The sequence below is a fragment of the Carlito syrichta genome, unplaced genomic scaffold (genome assembly GCF_000164805.1).
Source record: "Carlito syrichta isolate Samal-C Ts95f unplaced genomic scaffold, Tarsius_syrichta-2.0.1 Scaffold303061, whole genome shotgun sequence".
Classification (NCBI taxonomy): Eukaryota; Metazoa; Chordata; class Mammalia; order Primates; family Tarsiidae; genus Carlito; species Carlito syrichta.
Genome location: NW_007247157.1, coordinates 92,613 through 111,801, shown reverse-complemented (window position 1 = coordinate 111,801; position 19,189 = coordinate 92,613). Strand labels below are relative to the sequence as shown.

The following is a 19,189-nucleotide window of genomic DNA, read 5'->3' as shown; positions in this document are numbered from 1 at the left end:
GGGGCTCCAGGTCAGAGAGTCACAGCCATTCTAGGCTGTGCAATTTCAGGAAGTTCATTTGCACTGGCCCCCACCTGGCTCCCACAAAAGACTCCTGTCTAGAAGCCAGTAGTTCCCAGGATAGAGAAATATGTCACCCAAAGGGTACCTGGTGATCTTGTGGAGGAGGTGATCTTGGCACCTCACTGCTAGGGTGGGTGTGTTATTAGTAGGATGGGTTTCTTCAGGGTAGAAAAGGAAGAGGGTGCTCTGGGATTCCACCTATCCTGAGAACTGGACCAGCAAGTCCAAGCTGTCTTCTGCATCCCTCTCTTGTTTTTCTTATCCCTGTTGTGTCTCTCATGACAAGAGCTGTGCTGGCATGGAGTAGGGACCAATGAAGAGTTAGTGAATAAGATAGAGATGATTCATTCATCATGGCAGATGTCCCAGGAGGACAGTCAGTGTCAAATGCCTCTTTCCTTCTCCAGCTCTCCTGGGGCTGGTGTTATAACTGGAGCTTGTTATAACTTTAGATTATTCCAGTGGGGTGAGGTTGGTGGAGGCAGTGTGGGCTAATCCATCAGACACAAACTGGGTGATTCTTCACATTACAAGTATCCATTTCCTTTAGAATCTTTAAGTGCCTCAATCCACAGTCATGCAGGACTGCAGGTAGCATATAAAGCAGCCTTTATCTCCACGTCCATGCCTACCTCACAGCTCCACAACTGGCAGGCTGTGTGACCTGGGACATGTGATAATTTCTGTGAGTCCCAATTTATCCATCTGAAAAACTGGGAGATGAGGAGGTTAATAATGCTATCTACCTCACAGAGGCAATATGAGAAAATAAGTGTAAAGATACCATTAGCTAACACAAAGAATGGCATTGCTGTATCTCCCTCCAGTTTCTAACACAGTACAACCGGCATTACATACATATTTATTGCAAGAATAAATGAATGAATGTTCAGAATGATAATCTTACCCCTTCCTTTCAGGAAGATACTAACTTTCTCTATTTCCCCAGGCCAGGGAAATCCCACAGCTTTCCAGACATGGGTGTTTAGGCTCCAGGAAACTGATGCATTAACTTGAGAGAAAACAGACAAAATCTACCTTGCATTGCATCTTCCTGGCACCTGTTGGTAAACAAGTAAATAGACATCTGGATTGAGGCCTAGCCAGATCTCATTAAAATCGAAGCCAGATTTCATTAAAATCGAAGTCAAGGCCTTTATTTCCAGAATGCTGCTTTTTGCATATTTACATAATGATACCAACGTGGTTGCCCCTGACCTTGTCGGGGAAACTGGAGAATTCATGCTGGGTTCCAGATGTGGCTGGCAGGACACCAGTCTGCTTTTTGCTCAACCTGACTGAACCACCTGGGGGAAACAGAGCTTTGCCTTTGGAGCAATGAAGAGACCCCCGAGAGAGCTACACTGGCTGGCCCTGAGCTGTTGTCTCAGGACATGTAGTCCCTTCCTCTGGTAGCCATTCTCAAAGCATATCCTGCTCACCTGGGGGCTTTTATAAAAATTCTGGGCTCCAACCCCTGAATTTCTGATTTAGTAGGGAAGTAGAGCCCCCAGATTTTCACTTCCATCACTGCAGGTGATGTTGTTGGACTCAGGACTACACTTTGAGAATCATTAGCCTAGGACAACTCTTCTAAACCTGTTGGTGCATTTGATATTCAAAGTATGGCACCTGGACCAGTAGCAGTGTCACCTGTATGAAAGGTAGAATCTGAGGCTCCATCCCAGACTCTTTAAATCAGAATCTTCATCTTAACAAGTCTGAGAAGCACTGAGCTGGGGTGTATGCTAAAGGTGTCAATTCCTGAGCCTTCTCCTACACAGCTGAAATGGAATGACAGGGTAGAGCCTAAAATTCTGCATATATGACAAGGTTCTGAAGGAATTCTTACATATAGTGATATTGAAGGACCTTTGCTCTGTACATTAAAATCACCTGGGGAGTTTCTTAAACTACTGAGGGCTGGGTTCTCTGAAGACCAATTAAAATCAGAATCTCTGGAATTGAGGTCCTGGCATCAGAATTTAAAAAATCTCCTCAGAGGATTCTAACATGCAACTAGGACTGAGAACTACTTTTCTGTGAGTTGTTGCTGAATGCACACCTTCCCTACTGGCCACCCAAGGTAGTGGTTAAAATGTTTAGAGTCAGAGTTAGGTCAGAATCCTGACCCATCACTTATTTAATGATGTTTTCTTGGGTAAATTACTGTCTTAATTCAGGCTACTATACAAAAATCTCATAGACTGGGCAAATTAAACAACAGAAATTGATTTCTCACAGTTCTGCATGCTAGGAAGTCCAGGATCAAGGGGCTGGCCAATTCATTTCCTGGTATGCCCCTCATGATTTGCAGATGGGCACCTTCTTGCTGTATCCTCACTTGGTGGCGAGAAAGAGGAAGCAAGTGTGCTCCAGTCTCTTCTTATAAGGGCACTAATCCCATCGTGAGGGCTCCACCCTTGTGACCTAATTACCCCCCAAAGGCTTCACCTCCACATACGATCACATTGAGGATTAGGGTTTTAACATATAAATTTTGGGGGGACACAAACATTCAGTCCATATCAATTACTCAACCTCTTTGAGCCTCAGTTTTCTCTTCTGTAAACTAGAAAAAATAAGATAATAAGTGAGAAGGTGAATGTAAACTACTTAGCATGAAGCTTTGTACAAATCAAGCCTTCAGTAAGAGGTGGTTTTGATGATAATTATTGGCATCAGAGGAGCTCCAAAGCCCAGTCTCTCTCCAGCCAGTCCTAGAGTTACCCTTGGCTGCTATAGAGCAGAAATTTGAAGACTTAAATGTGTTAAAATGCAAAGGTAGATACTTATTCCCAGAATACCTTGTGAAATCTCACAGGCTCAGCAGATGGGGATCAGGTTTGCCAGTCAAATGTCTGTGTGTGGATGTCCCTGGCCTTCCTGGTAGATTACCAGGGAGTCTATCAGGGAGGAAAGTCTAGGAACACAGATGTGGCAAGGGGTGCAGCCAAAGCCCCATGGGGATTCTATATCCCAGCTCTCAGTAGGTGTCTTTTGTGTCTGGGACAGTTTTAGGACTGGGAAATCACCCTGATTTCTAGAAGAAGGACTTTTTCCTGCACAATTAGGCCTCACAGGGCCTAGCCCTGACTCCTAAGTCCAAAGACCCATCTTAGCCCAAGACCCAGGCTCTCCATGGAGAAAAGACGAACTCAGAGGCCTCTGCAGAGGCTGAGTGAAGAAAATGGAACAAAACTCACAGGATTATTCCCAAATATGATCTTTCTAATATTACAAGTATGGTTAGAAAGATAAAGAGTTTTTCTTTCTATCATTCATTGGTTTAAAAGCCATTCATTTTCTTACCACAAACATTGTGGCTTAAAACAACACCTATCAATTATTTCACAATCCTGTAAAGTGTGAATTCTGGGTAGACTCAACTAGATTCTCTGTTCAGGGTCTCACAGGCAGAAACCATGGTGTCAGCAGGGTTCTTATCTGAGGCTCTGCAGAAGATCCCTGTTCAAGCTCTCTAAAGTTGGTGGCAGAATCCAATTCCTTGTGGCTGAAGGTCCCAGGTCTCCATTTCCTCCCTGGCTATCAGCCTAGAGCTGCTCTCCCCTGGAGGCTGCCTGCATTCTTCCTTCTAAAGTTCCTCCTTCAAACCAGCAACTTTGAACCAAGTCCTTCTCGGGCTTCAGATTTCTCTGATTTCTACTTCTACCACCAGCTGGAGAGAAAGCTCTCTGCTTTTAAAGGGTCCACCTGGATAATCTCCCTTTTGACACCAAGGGAGTAACACCATGGGGCAAAAGTCATGGAGGTCATCTAAAATGCTGCTTATCACACACTTGTTTTATTTTTATTTTGCAACTTATGGGAGGGGACCCCAAAACTCCCAGAATTTATTTATTAAAAATTGTATGTTTATTCTTACATGTTTAAACTTCAGTCGCCTTCAAAGTACTCTTCATTTGATGCAATGCACCCATTGAGAAGCTTTTTCCACTGCTCAAAACGGTTTTTGAACTTGTCAGTTTTGATGGCTTTTAGTGCTTCTGCCATCTTATGTTTCACCTCTTCCACATCAGCAAAACATTCCCCTTTGAGGAACAAAAAAGTTGCTCAGCGTGAGATCTAGTGAATGGGGAGGGTGGAGCTTGGGAGTCATGCCATTTTTTACCCCAAACTGCTGAACACTCAGTGTGGTGTGAGCAAGTGTGCTCATAAATCACTCATCATGAAATGAGCAAATGTGTCGAAAGAATCTAAAAAAGAAAAAATATTCACTGAATGCAGCCTCTCACAAATGCTAGCTGGTACACTGATGTTCCTAGAACACTTACCTAGCAGGGTTAGCCTGTACTATAAGGGGTCTGCCTTCCAAAAGATAATTCTGGGTTTTTTTTTTGTGGGTCCCCCCAGGATAGGGCAATAAAAGAAGATTGCAATATATGATGTATGCTCGCGTTCTCCTCAAAAACAAAATCTAGAAGGATCTGCTCCAACGATTTGACAATGGTTGTCACTGGTACACTGCTGGTAGTGTTTGCTTCTTTTTTGCTTCCTTATAACTTTTGAACAATGAAGTGTTCATTTTGTAAAAATAGAAAGTTATCTTCAAAAGTGAAGAGATCTGACTTTATGAGATGTTACAAAATACTAAATTAACACCAATTTAAGTGTTGTGGTTTGGGTGCAAGCTCAGATATTTAGATCAAAGGAACAAAAATATATCCCAAAGACATAAGCTAATATGAGCAAGAATAAAATATGGCTCTAACAGGCAGAACAGTGCAATGGATAAGGAAATAATTGATAAATTCCTGATGGTGGTATAAAAATTTTGAGGTGAAATTAATTCATTAAGACCCTGAATTTTCATCCTAGAGTAAATCAAACTCAAATCAGATTTAAAAGTTAAGTTAAAAAGAAATACACATTAATACACGTTAGGAAATAAAACTGAATTCATAAATATGATTTTTCTAACAATCTGGTTAGAAAGGTGACAAAAGGACTTTTATTTTTAACCATTCACTGGTATAAAATCCATGATCTTAAAAAAAAAAGAATACGTTATTGATAAATACCTATGAAAGATTTACTTCTTGGCTGAATTCTCTGGAGCATGTGAATAATACATGATAAATAAGGTGGTACCACATTACTTAAGTATCCAGGGTTTCCCACCAATGTGGATTCTTTATGTGGAAACAGTTTAGCGTTGTAAGTGAAAGTCCTCCACATCCCTGACATCGTAGCGTTGCTTTGCAGCACATGTTTGCTGAGGTGGGCAGCACCGTGAGCTGTGTCTACAGCCCTTTCCACAGCACACCTGGTTTTGACACTTCTCTCTGTTCTGTCAGGGTGCCACTGGGCCATGAAGGGACAGACTCTATGCCCTATTGCAGGAAAAGAAAGTGGGTTGCGATTGGATGGTCTACTTATTCTCTATTTATCCATGTCCTACTACTGTGCACAGCGTATAAGCTAGGTTCTTTGGGGGTAGAGGACTTGTTGACTGCACACAAGAAGCACATAGTGCTATGGAGTTCAGGTCTGTTTGAAATGTATTTTGAATAAGGACTCAAGGGGGAGGGGTCATCAAAACTGTGTGTGTCGTAGATGTCTGTGCATTTTCTGGAAGAGAAGGTCCACTGTTTTTTTCAGGAGTGCCTGGCCTAAGGGAGATTAGGAACTCCTGTTCTAGGCTGGAAAGGAATACCATCTGAATGTAGGTGATTCCTCCGCAAGTAGGGCTGGGATTTGACTCTGCATCTTGGCAGTCCAAAGGTCCTGTTCTTCCTTCGTTCTCAGGCACAATGAAGAATTGTGGGCCCTGGGGTGCTTATTCCTGGTCCCTTTCTTTCATGCCCCCACAGGAGTGACTGAGCCTTCTTCACCCTGAAGCTGGCTGGAAATGGCTCCTTTAGCAGGGCTTTTCCCCTCACCCTCCAATTCTAGTAGCTCGACTGAGAGCTGTCATCAGGGAAAGGTTCCTGCATGCAGATGGCTTCCTTGAACCTGAATTATTTATGGGCTGTTGCCAAGAAGCCATAGGGACTCAGTGGCTCCACTGACAGGGGAAGAGAGTAGTTTTCCATCTGTTCACTCAAAAACTCATTTCCGGCCAGATGAGGATATTTAATCACAAGTCTTTCCCCTGTTTCTGCTACTCCCAAACCTAAGTCCTGCTTTCTTCCAAGAGAACTGGGGGAAGAGGTTTCTCAGAATAGGGAAAAATTCTCTGAGCTTGAAACTTCCTCACCAAAAGCATTCAAGGGTGGAGTCACCTGTTCAAGATGAAGTGACCTGTTCTGCAGTGTAAGCAGCCATTTATCTGTTCTCTGGCCCCAGATGTTCTCCCTGACCTGGGGCCTGCTGACCCATGGGTGCCCTTTCTCAGTTAGGGAGGCTTAGCCAAAGAGATCTGAGGCAGAGCCCAGCAGGCAGACAGGCTTCCCTGGGAATGGTGAAGCCCACAAGACACAGCTTTCCTGCGAGAGACCTGAGGAGAGCTCTGGTTGCATGCTGCCTCCAACTCACACACGTGGAAGCCCCCAGAAGGATATCCCAAGTGTCTGGGGAATCCTCTTCTCCCCTTTTTAGAGAGTAAGAGGGACCTGAACCCACCTTGCCGAGTAAAGGGGCCATTTGTTCTCTGGAAACCAGGCTTTGGATTAGCTCCTTTTGATTACTGTGTGCCAGGCCCTGTGCTAGGATCTGGACAGAGTCCATACTACCTCTGAGAAGCTCACCACCTAGCAGAGAAGGCCAAAAAGGAAGCAGGAAATTACCCCCAGGTGAGTCTTTGAGGCTGTGGTGACACATGCACGGGGATAAAAGAAAGAACTTCTGATCCACACATGAAGGATGAGACTGAAGTAGGTTTCTAGTTTTTCATATACCTGTAGGTTTTCAATCCTGGAAAAAATGGTATCCATTCAAGCACTCACACCAGAGTATGCATCCTCCTTTTCTGCCCCTTTCCCCCACACTCCAGATGCAGTCCTCTCACCTCCTCAGAGAATGCTCTTGCTAAACCCATCATTCATGCGGCTAAACCCATCAGGTACAACAATAATTCAACGCGGTTGATGCTTGTCCTTGAGAGGCTGACCTCCCTCTTCCCTCATACAAACTCTCAGACCCCTTTGCATGTGTCTCTTCCTCCGCCAGATCTCTAAATGCTGGAGCAACTTAGAGCTCTGTCCTAGGCACTCTTCTCTATCTGCACTCTCTCCCTAGGTGATCTTATCTAGTAACTGTTTTTACATAGCACCTGTATCTGATAACTCCTAAACCCCCATCTCCACCTAGGCCTCTTCCCTGAAATCTGGGCTTGAATAGCTAACAGTATTTTCAACATCCCATTTGGATGTTTAATTGCCTCCTCAAACTTAAAATATCCAAAGTAGACACTTAGTTTCCTTTTACCAGAAGCTTTTTTCCAGTTCTTCTGCGTTTTAGAAAAAAAATGGCACCACCTTTCAGCTATTGTACTTAAGGCATAAGCCTTGACATTGTCTGTGAATCCTGTCTTTCACTCATACCACTCCTCCAATTCAGGTTTAAGTCCTGTCTGTTAACCTCCAAAATACATCCCAAATCCCTCCAAATCCTTCTATTTCTAGTGCTACCATACAGGTCCTCCATCATGTCTTCTTGCCTGGATGACTGTAATAGTCTCCTGCTTGGTTTCCCAGCCTCCATTCCTACTTTCCACTTCACACCAAAAACAAAACATTTCTTTTTAATTGGGAAATTGGGAAAATAATTCTATTTATGATAGCACCAAAAGGTATTAAATACTTAGGAATCAATTAGCCAAGTATGTGAAAGACTTGTACACTGAACATTGCAAAACATTGTTGGAAGAAGTTAAAGAAGACATAAATAAATAGCAAGACACCCCATGTTCACAAACAGAAGACATGATATTGTTAAGCTGTCAATAGTACCCAAAGTACTAAGTCTGGCTTCCTGACCTCTCATCAGGGGAATTTTCTCTTCTGTCATCTCTAGATACACAAAACTGTCTTGCATTTGTCTCAGAGGCTTTATGACATGGTTAGTCAGCCTGAATTCTCTTCCTCAGCCTCTTCATCCTTCGGGTCTCAGTGAACTCCACCTCCTTCTTCACCGATGGCAAGTGGCCCTGACACAGAAGGGTTTGCATGGCTGGCTGAGTGCAGATGGCTCATGGACTCTCCTCCAACCAGCCTGAGGCTAGAGCTTAGGCTGCTGCCTTCCTCCCCCAGGTCCTGGAGTCTTCTCCCTACTCACAAGTGGAAGTAGAGAACAAGTTGTCTATGCTTGAGGCTCTGTCTTGGGTCTCTGAGGCCCTGTGTGGGAATGCGTATGAGAGTATATGTGTGCATGTGTGTTTGTGTGAGAGGGTGTGTGTGTGTGTGTGTGTGTGTGTGTCTGTGTGTGTCTGTGTGTGTCTGTGTGTGTAGAGGGTTGTTCCAGCCTCCCGCCCTCTACCATTTATTCTCTGGCCTGGCTCTCCAGAGTGGATGTGTTTCTTTCCTTGTCAGGCAGGGATGGCCCAAGGTGGCCCCGTTTGACTTCTTTGGACAGGGCATCGGGCCCAGCCTTTATTCCATGACTTTTTCTCCTGGCTTTGAAAATAATTCTGAGCCCAATATTCCAGGAAGCTCATTTAAGAGCATAACATTAGATTACAGCTTCAAACACAAAGGTGTTTTCCTCCTTCCTTCCTGACATCCATGTGATACTAGAGCATCCATGGCTGTTGCTGATCTTCCCTCAATCCCCGGAAACATGAACAAGATATGGTCTAGGCCATGCAAGCAGAGACCAGGCCCATGGGGACATCTCAAGAGGGCTGGGAGTTTTGAGCCCTTTTGATTGCTCTGGTGCCCATGTCCAGCTGCCCAAGGCTTCCTTGGTGACTCCTCACTGACCCCTGGTGTGGCTGAGCAGAAGGCAGCAGTGTGATTAAGGGTATAGGTTCAGGAATCAAATGAGCCAGGTGTTTCAGTCTCTTCCTATTCTGTGAATGGGCAAACCACTTTACCCTTCTGAGCCTCCATTTCTGCAGCAGTAAACTGAGAATGTGAATAGCACTTAACAATTTCATAGCATCAGTGTAAGGGATAGAACACATAGTGCATGTAGGGGCATGGCTCAGTACTGTGGGCCTCTCTGGCTCCCATTGCTGAGGTGGTTTCTCAGTTGGCCAGTGAAGCCAGGATTAAGCCACTCTGCTTCCTGTGTGGGGAGGCCACAGCCCATCTTGGGAGGTCTCTGGGCCCCCATGTTGAGGATTTTTGCAGTCCTCTCTGCATCCCAGAAAGTCTAGTAGTACCGGAATAACTGCAAAGAGAGAAATAAACCAAGCAGAGTCCCTTCCTCTTCATCTCTTTCCTCTTCCTTGCTTGGGGATCTGTGTTCAGCACTCAGGCAAGGTCTGAGCAACCTCCTTCTGGTTTGAGCTGCCCTCTGGCCTTCTGATAGGGTGGGCACACCTCCCTTCCCCAGTCATTCACCCTTGGAAACACTCAGTAGCTAGCTGACCCCTCAGCCCCAGGGACCCATCTTCTAGATGGCAGCCCTAGTTAATGCTTAGCCTGAGTCTCCGTGAGAAACAGAAAGGGTATGGGTGCTTAGGACTTAGAAACGGAAACTTGACCCTCTTTGGCTGGGAGGGGAAGGCTGCCCATGGCTCTCAGTCAGAGGAGGACTCCTGGGGAGTTTTAGAGAATAGAGTGGAGACTCTTTTACTAGGGAGTTGGGGCAAGGATAGGGTGGGGAGCAGGTGACAGGGACAGATGGAGGGGAGAAGTGGGAAGGAACTTTAACACACATTTTAGCATTTGGCATTTATAAGGACTCCCGTGGTGATTTTTATTTTAAATTCAAGGATCTTTAAAAGTTATACTGATCATCACTTTGGGCTCTGAGGCTGTCTTGGTAGAGATGAGTATACTTGGGGTGCTTAAAGTGAGGCATAGCTGCAGGATTCCCAGCATGAGTGAGGCCCTCGCTGGCAGCCCCAGTCTGTGTGACTGCCTGGGAGGTGGGGCAAGCATGTCAGAGCTATGGGGAAATGATGGGAACTGGGTGCACATGTAAAGCTAAGCCTCACCTCTCGAGGCGCTTTCTCCTTGAGCCACCCTAACATGACCTCTTCCACTCTACTTGAGCTCCTTCCATTCCTCTCCTCTCCTCCCATGCCTCAGAATGCCTGGGTATTCCTTCCTCTGATTGCTTTGTTATCTGCTGGAGAACCACAGTGCTGGCCTTCAGTCTACATGGACACACAGTCTGTAGTGCCATCAGCTGATTGACAATTGTCTTCCTCAGGAGGGAAGTTTCATGAGAACAAGGACACATCTGTTCTCTAGGGCCTAATATGGGGGTACACTAGGTGGCCCCCACAAATATTTGTGGAACACATGGATGAATCATTTTAATAAACTGATGTTATGTCTGTCTTTCTCCAGACTAGAAGGTATTTAAGGAAGGACTTTGTCTCATCCATCACTCTATTCCCAGCAGCAGTGGACTGACCAGCAGTAGTGCTGTAGACGTATCTTTGGGTCATTGGGTCCATGAAGTGGAATGAGCTCCGCCTGCTGGAGTGAAGCAGCCTTGGCAGAGGGGTGTGTGGGTGGGCAGAAGGTCTATCCTATTCTCCAAGAAAGTGGGCTGCCTTTGGGAAGGACACAAATAAAGGCGCTTAGCTACATTGATCCCGAGCAGTTCCATACAGCAGGATAACAATAAGGCCATTTAATGCTGCACCAAGCATTTTATATGGCTTATTTCATCCTCATGATGGATCCATGAAGTAGAAGTGATAGTCATCTCCTTGGGACAGAGGAGGAGACCCTGAGAGGTCATCTGACCAACCCAAGGCCACACAGGTAGAGAGCATGATACCTCAGTCACATGATACTGCCTCTCAAAATATCTGAGGGCATTCTAGATGTCAGAGATTAAGGAGGCAGGGGAAGGGATTGGCATGAAAGTCTACCTAGAGGGTATGGGCCTGGAAAACCTAGACTTAATTCTTCTGTCAAATGGAGGTTCCTGGGAGTCAGATGACTTGGGTTCCAGTCCCAGTTTGGCCATTTTATGTGTTACCAGTGGTTCTCCCTTTCCTGAGCCTTGGTCTCCTCATCTGTCTATTGGGACTGTGGTAGCAACCATTTCACAAAGAGTGTTGAGGATTCAAAAATCCAACACAAAGGCAGGGGATCACCATGCAGGAGGGAAGATACTTCAAAGGAATAAGAGGAGTAAAGTGCTGGATGAAGTGAACACTGAAGGCTGGGAGCCCCAGGGCTGGAGGTCGACTTGAAAACAAGTTCAACAGAGACTTAGCTTCAACTCCCCATGAGCTGTCTGGGTATCTGAGGACCAGCTACTGGAATCTCCCAAAGACTGTTCCTCAGGATTCCTTGCTAGGCTGCTCCTGAGTGGAATCAAGGAGCATGGCAGCCCCTAAGGAACAGAGACCCACTCTTCCTGAATACCCAGGCCAGCACAAAGTAACGCCCACAAGGCATACATTTCTTTGGTTTTATTATTACAAACACACCATGGCGCTGTCACACTTGGGATATTTGGGCTCTACATGCTCTACATGCCATTTCTTTTCTACCTGGACAGGGCCCCATAGAAGCATCCAAACCACAGGCAGATGCGAGACATTTGATACAACAGTTCAACTCATAGCTTATAATGACGGCATTCTCCAGCTGTGCAAGAGCTTTACAAAAACTGTGCCAAGACTTCCCATGATGCTGGATTGCTTGATTCATGTTTTGTGAGCCCCACAGTACTGCAGCTCCCTTTTCCAGGCACTTGGCAAAGGTAGGAAATCCCACATTTGGAATAGGTCCTTTCAGGAAGTGGATGTCAGACAGTGACATCCAAGTTTCTCCACACTTAGGGGAAAAAAATATAAAAAGTATGTCTCTCTCCCTCTTCCTCCCACCTGCCCAAGGCTCAAATCTCATTGTGGTGTGGACCATGTACATTGAAGTGTGATATTTGGTTGCAAAAACATTCAAACAGTCTCTTTGGAAAACTGAGAGATACTGGTGTGGAGCTGCTGTGGCATTCCTCCTGTGGTCCTTCATGCTAATGCTTCATCCTTTCTAATAACCTCTGGTAGACAGGGGCTGAAAAAGAGAAGTTTGAAAGGTGAAAAAATGCAGACTTCCCCATGCCTAAGACACTCTCAGAATCTTGGGGACATGGGCGAATGCCCTTCTGCCCCGCTCTCCTGCACACAGCAGTTGCTTTTTGGTCTTTGCAACTTTACATATTACTCAATGCCTGGTGTTCTGGGATTATCTACACCTGACAGCCTGAAACCACACCCTCATTATGGGCTCCTGCCAAAAGGCTAAAACTCATATCAACCCTAAAATTTTGTTGCCCTTATTGTTTCCATCATGGAGAAGGAAATTGGGTGTTCTGGGTCTGACCCCAGTTCACCCTGCTGGTCTGTCCCCAAAGACCAGCCTTGTTTTATTGCACCATGATGCTCATATCTACATATAGCAGATGGCAGGCTTGGGCCTGCTTGGGGTAAGGCCCAAACGGTTTGCGAGGACTTCAAACCCAGACCAGACTTACCTAGTCGCACAGACCTCTGGGAAGCCTGAAAAAAAAAACACAAGGTATCAGGTTTTCTAGTGAAAAATTATACCTGCACCTGTTTAAGGCTACCCCTACTCAGAAAAAATGTTGGGGTAAAGAAGAGGAAGGGGAAAATGGACTTGAAGGGCCTTAGGGAGCCTCTCAGTTGGCCTTGGCAGTCCTAAATTGTGTGAGCCCCTAAGGGGGCTCTAAGATGGACATTCCTGGAGACCTCCAAGCCAGACTTTCCCACTGAGACTAGAGCCTAAAGCTGGGGGAGTTGGGACTGCACAGGAGTGGTTCTCATGAATAGGAGCTCAAAGACTTTCTTGAGGGCATGAAGGAGATCCCTCTGTTCAAAAGTGATGTGACATGCTAGAGCTCCAGGCCTCTAGGTTCGGGGGTGCCCTGCAACCTCTTCTCTTGAAATGCAAGCCTTCTGTAAGCGCCCCAAATTCCTAAGAAGGCACCACCTGACCCAAAGCAGCAAAGGATCCTGCATGGGACTCCTGGGCCTAGGCAAGTCGAGGAGCAGGAAATGAAGCTCAGAGTCAGAGAGGTTCTGAGAGGGAGGTGGGGCTGAGGCAAGGAAGGGAGGGCCCCACACATGGCTCAGTTTTCCTGTATCCAGAATCTGCACACTGCCCAGGAGAGCTCCAGTATCACCCAGGATGGGCAGTGCCACGGGAAGCAGAAGAGTGACTCAGAGCAGGCCATGCCATTTCAGGTCAAACTCAGGATAGATTCCAGAGCTGCATCTGTTCTCACCAGCAGTGGCTTCTCCATGAACTGAGGCTCAGAATCCTCTACACGAAGGCCTGGACTTTGGCCACAAAGGAAGCAGGGGCTTCTTGGGTGCTTTTCCTCTGACTTTGACATAGGCTTGGGCTAAGGATATCCCAGTGGAAGTGGGGAGAAGTTTTGAAAGAGCCCCAAGGGAGCAGCCAGGAAGACAGGGGCCAGAGAGTCCCCTCCATGGCCCAAACTGAGGACCCAAACTCCCTAGGCTAGGCGTAAACCTAGCAGGCGTCTTACCCTGGAAAACGCTGATGCCTGTTTGAAGATCTCAAGCGCAGAGTCTGCAAGTTCGTCCCCACGTTCCTGAGGTCTGTTGACTGAAGAGGAGAGAAAAGGCAGCTTTGGTAAGAGAGAGAAACCATTAGCATGCTATTTGTAGCAACTATAGCTGAGGGGTGCTGGGGGGCTTTCTGGCTCACATTTCCACATACATTTTTCTGCTATAACTTTCCTTAACTCATGCTGAAGTTTGGTCCATGGAGAGAGAGAGCTCCAAGAAAGGTGAATGCATGGCTGAGGCCTGAAGTTCAACTATATTAGAGGCAAAAAGCACACATGAGGTGAAGGCCTGCAAGATGAGTCGTGGAACCACATGCCCAGCATTCACATGTGAGCAGACAACTGGGCTGTGTCTGAGGGGAGCCAAGACTGCTAGGCAACTCAACTCAGCAAAGAGCAACGCGTTTTCACAAAGTGGGAGCTGAAACTATCAGCTCCCGATTTACTCTGCAATGAGTCACTGGGATGCTGTCCACGTAGGCATAGCATAACAACCACCCGACCGTTGTTTAGAACGGCTTCTCCATTGAGTACCAACTGCCACGTGTAGAGAAGAATTGGCTGCAGAGTCACGGGGAATGGAACACTCGAGGCCTTACCTGGAGGCTGCAGAACACTGGTGATGGCATAGACCACTCCGTTCGTGGCCATGATGTCAGACTCCACCACAGGCTCCTTATTGACACTCACCACATTGTTTTTCTGAGAGAAAAATAGGGAGCAGTGGTGATAAGTACCGCATATTGATTTTATTCATTCAGCAAGCATTTGCTGAACACTTACATATGCCAGGTCCTGTGCGTGTAATGGGGATACTCTGGTAAATGAAACTATTCCTGCTCTTAACAGACCTTCAGTCTGGTGGATTAATTCTAATCTCTCATGTGGATTCAGCACATCGTATTTCCATAATGCTCTTTTGTGTGATCCACTCAGTCCTCACAGCAGTATACGGTAAGAAGGGTGGGTGTTATTGCCCCATTTAGCAGAAGGGGACACTGAAACTCAAGAGAGGAAAAGTAGACGGGACAGCTGGGAACAGAAGCTGGCCTCCAGCTCTGGGCTGAAGGCTCCTTACACTTTGCCTGGTACTCTACTTAAGATTTTCTCACAGGAAGTTCAGCCAGGGTAAAGCTATCCCAGGCCTTCCTAAAGGGCCCATGCCATGGACACAAGGGGGAAGGGAGCATTGAAGCCTGAAACAGACAGGAAACAAATATTTAAAAGTAGGTGCTGGGAGATTTGGGACAACTTGCCAAAGTCAAAAAGTCATTCCCATGCCTACCTCCCTACACATCTTCCCATGCCCTGAGAGAGAAACCAGTGAGCAAAGAATGAGTAAAGACCAGGAATCAGGAGCAAGGAGCAGAAATCAGCCACACACTGAAGAGTGGTCCTGCCACAGGGTGATCAGTGGCCATGAGCAGTTAGGGAAGTTTCTGGAGCAGGGCTAGCTATCTGTTTTCTCTCCAAGGTAGGGTTGCTCTGTGCACAGTTCTGAAGAGGAATTTGTACCACCAACATGCAGCAGCAGAGCAAGCATCAGAACTAAAAAGGCTTCTTGGGATGATCTGGTTCATGGTGGAACTCAGTGAATCCCTGAGATTTGGGGGGTGGGCTGGGGTGAGGATAGAGACTGATTGCTCCAGCCACATAACTTTCTACCATCTCAGATGCCCTATTCCCCTGAAAATCTGGAACTTCTTACTCATGTCCAACTATAATCCTACCTGATTTTTCTGGAGCCCCTATTGTCTTTTCTCTCTTTCTTTGAACAAATTGTACTCAGAGATTCAGGCTGCACCTTAAAGGCTGTGTGTGTGTCTACTGCCATCCCGGGGGTGAGATGTGCCCTGGAGCCCTGGCGGCAGGGCACAGCTATCCTTTTGATTTACAGACACACTCACCAAGCTGACTTCTAGTTTGTCGCCTTGGAGAGACTTCAGACGCACCAGGGCCCCGATGCCTCCGCTAACCAGGATTTCATCACCAACGTGATATTTCAGGATGTTGGCAAGTTCTTTGGCATTTCCTGCAGATTTGTGGAAACAGAAGATAGAGCTAATCCTAAGACTGGTAATCGGCATAGTCAAGGAGAACCCAGGAGAAGATGCAAGTGATCACTTCTGAAATGAGCCCAGGCAATAAGCAATCACTGAGCACTCACTGTACACTCTGTGACCCAACATCTGCCTAATGGTCAGTGGACACAAGGCACAAGTTCATAGCCGTGAGTCTGCCCCTGCAGTCAGTCTACTGCTGGATAAGCCTGTACTTTCTGGGATGCTGGGCTCCCTGTCTGCTGAGAAGGAGTTAATCCATACTCCTCTGTGATGATGACTCATATTTCCATGAGCTAAATATTTGCTTGGAAAACCAGGGACCTTTCCAGCACCAGCATCTGGGACGTTTCATCATCGGCGTGGCTCCCGACAGTTATAACACAGTAGTGCAATATTTACACATTCTGCCCTCAAATGCATATTCTGTTTGAGACGGCTATTTCCTGAAGGGAGAACTTAAAAGAGTCAACAGCTGCTCTGTGGAGGAACCATGGAGCCGATGAGGTCAGGGCTGAGGGGGGTATTCCCTCTGCAGCCTCCCTCCTCGTCGCGTCTCAGCATTCCTTTCAGCCCACATCAGTGTCTCCAGTGACTGGGGAAGGCATCTGATTGCCCATAAAGGTGCACAGGCATTTCCCAAATTAAGTGTGGGAGGCAATTCCTAAGGTTTCCAGCTGCCCTCTCATCTCTGATTCTCCCATTACCAGCCAAATGGCTGAATTTCCCCAGGGCTTATGAAGAGCTATTTCCAGCATCTTGAAACTGAGAATGGAGGATGTTTTAAAGGATTTCGGAGAGTTCACTTGGTTATTGACAAATCCACATGAGTGCCAGAGGATGAAGCCACTGGATACCAAGTGATTTCCAAACATCCACAACCTGGAGCTGACAAGGTTCCCCTTCCATAAAAATACTGCCTGGAGGTACAGGGCTAGCTCCTGGGACTCCAGAGGCCTCCTTCCTTTGAGTTTTCTAACACCTGGACCACCCTCCACCCCCCAGGGGTGCCTGCAGGCCTGAGGGAGGGCGAGTTTGGGAAGCTTTCCCCATGCCCTTCCTCTGCTCCCACATCACTGGAAATGAGAGGGAAGCCGAGCAGGCTCAGGCCACCTGGGGAATATTCCATTTTGCGGGATGGAGAAAGGATGGAAAGTTTATGTTCAGAATGAACTTCTCCCCTCTTCCCAGGAAACTACGTCAGGATCACAGACACAGGCTTTCATTTAGCAATAAAGAAAATTAAACAGGACACAAATTCACCTCAGAGCTGCCTGCACCACACATTTTCTATTCTCTGGCACCAGAGCAGGAAGAGAGGTGAAGACAACATGGGATGCAAGGTTTGCCAAGGTCCTCCCTCCTCCTCCTCCTTCTCAGACACATCTTTCTGTGACAGTGGAAGTATCTCCCATGGACGTGCATCAGAGCTAGACACTGCAACTCCCATCCCACCTCCTGCCATCATGGCTGCTATTGCCTGGGGATGTGTGCCTGGTGCTGTGTGCAACATGGCATCTAATCCTCACAACACAGTGAGCAAGGTACTCTTATTGTCCTCCTTTTTGTTAACCATCCCAACCAGTGGGTTGCCTCCCAAACAGCCTCAGCTAGACTTCTAACGGTCATGACTAAGTTCTTGGGAAAGCTTTTATCCTGAGGGACATTTCATGCAGGCATATGGCTTCATTGCCACTGTTCTCACAGGTCTCCAGGGGAAAACATGCCTCATGACTGGACTGGTCATGTCTACCCTCAGTTCCTTTCCACTCTCTGCCGTTTGATGCCCCAGGAGGCTGCCCTCTATGAACTGCATCATGCAGGCTCCCTTGCCCTCCTGTACTTAGCCAACGGGAGACTCAGCCGGCAGCTGGCATGTGGGAGGAAAGGGGAGCTCAAGCACTGAGTGGGCTCCTTTGTCACAGTTTTGACCGTGGCTGCACATGGTATCAGCTGCTGTTCTGTGCTCTGTGTCCAAGGCTCAAGTCTTCTCTGGTTTCTGCCCTCACCCTCCCATCCTCCAGGACTAGGGATAATAAAGGCTTCCCATAGTTGCTAGTCCCTAGGTGTCATCATTGTCAGACTTGCTGGTTTCCTTCATCCTGTCCACACTTCTACAAATAGTCAGTCTTGTCATTAAATCACCTCGAGCAAGCCCCTTCCTAATGTACTGACTGTTTCCTGCTGTGGCCCTAATGGATGGTTACTTTAGAGAAGTGTAAATGTGTACTTAAGTTGGTCTTTACCCAAGAGTTTGTTCAGTTCTCCTGGTGGCAGGGCTTGGAAGGCCTCATTTGTGGGAGCAAAGACTGTGTAGGCCCCTTCCCGGTTGAGGGTCTCCGTCAGGCCTGCAGACTGGATGGCAGCTACCAGCATGCTGCAAATACACACAGAGAAAATGTCACCTGTTAGGTCAGAGAGACATTTTTCTCAAATACCTTACCACTGGGGGCAGTAAGCCCAGACCATTGGGATGCACACAGCTTGGTTTTCACAAGCTCCCTATGCACAGACAGAACTAGTCCAGTCTGCGTCTTCTCTCTACCCAGCACAAATGCCAAATTCAGTTAGATGGCCAGAAGTCTGAGGCCAAAGGCGGAAGGAGGAAGAAGAAAGGGCAGAGGCATGGCTGACCCAGAGATTGGCTGAACCACTGGGCCTTGGAGATGTGATTACTAGTCTCCCAGGCCCTTGTGCAGGTGGTTGAAGTCAGTGACAGAGAAACACTCTATATGATAGTACCTGGGATAAATGAGCAAGTCAGAAATGGAGAAGGCAGGGCAAGAAAACAAACGGACATAGGGGCTTCAGCTGCAAAAAGTAGACATAGCATACAGAGTGAAAGGCATAGACACTGCATAGAGAGTGAAAGACTTATCACACTCAAAACCACGTGCTCTCAGCTCACCTGGGCCTTTGCAATAAGACAGTGAGGTTTTCCTTGCACCTAGGTAATAAAGAAGCAGTTCCCCCTCCCTGCTTCCATGGGTGTGAGGATTACACTCCCGGAAGTAACCTCTATTACCAACTTAAGCTTTCAAGGTGATTCTCATCCCTTCCCAGCCCCCAGCCCAGAAGGTCACAACAGTGCACTGACTCCTAAGGTAAGTGGACGTTTGACAAATAGCTGAGGCCCAGTGTCCTGTCCCAGCATGAACACTTGCCAGAAGCCCCACCCTGGAATGGGACAAGTTACCTAAAGCGATTGTCCCCCTTCAGGACATCCATGACAGTCCCCATTGGGGGGGTCAGCACCCGGTCCATAGTGAACAGGGTCCCATACCTCCCCCTCTTGTCGTGCGCAGCGATGCAGCTGTTCTCAATGCAGAGGCTCTAAATAGAAGAGAAGTAGAGAAAGAAAGGGTTGGGTATCCTCGCAAAAGGGGCTTCCAGTTTGTCCAGGGCTTGTGCTGAGG

General features: G+C 47.0%; 1 protein-coding gene across 2 annotated transcripts in view; it reads right to left on the bottom strand.

Annotated features, from left to right (window-relative positions):
- Positions 1–11,558: 11,558 nt before the first annotated feature.
- Positions 11,559–19,189, bottom strand: part of TGFBI (transforming growth factor beta induced) — a 34,118-nt gene continuing 26,487 nt past the window's right edge. For both annotated transcript variants that reach the window (XM_008057573.2, XM_008057572.1), the window contains exons 11-17: positions 18,970–19,106; positions 18,020–18,150; positions 15,621–15,745; positions 14,313–14,415; positions 13,672–13,751; positions 12,634–12,658; positions 11,559–12,173 (exon numbers count right to left, since the gene is read on the bottom strand). In XM_008057573.2, coding sequence (XP_008055764.1) covers positions 12,133–12,173; positions 12,634–12,658; positions 13,672–13,751; positions 14,313–14,415; positions 15,621–15,745; positions 18,020–18,150; positions 18,970–19,106 — 642 coding nt within the window. In that variant the 3' untranslated portion in view covers positions 11,559–12,132. The remainder of the gene's footprint in view (positions 12,174–12,633; positions 12,659–13,671; positions 13,752–14,312; positions 14,416–15,620; positions 15,746–18,019; positions 18,151–18,969; positions 19,107–19,189) is intronic.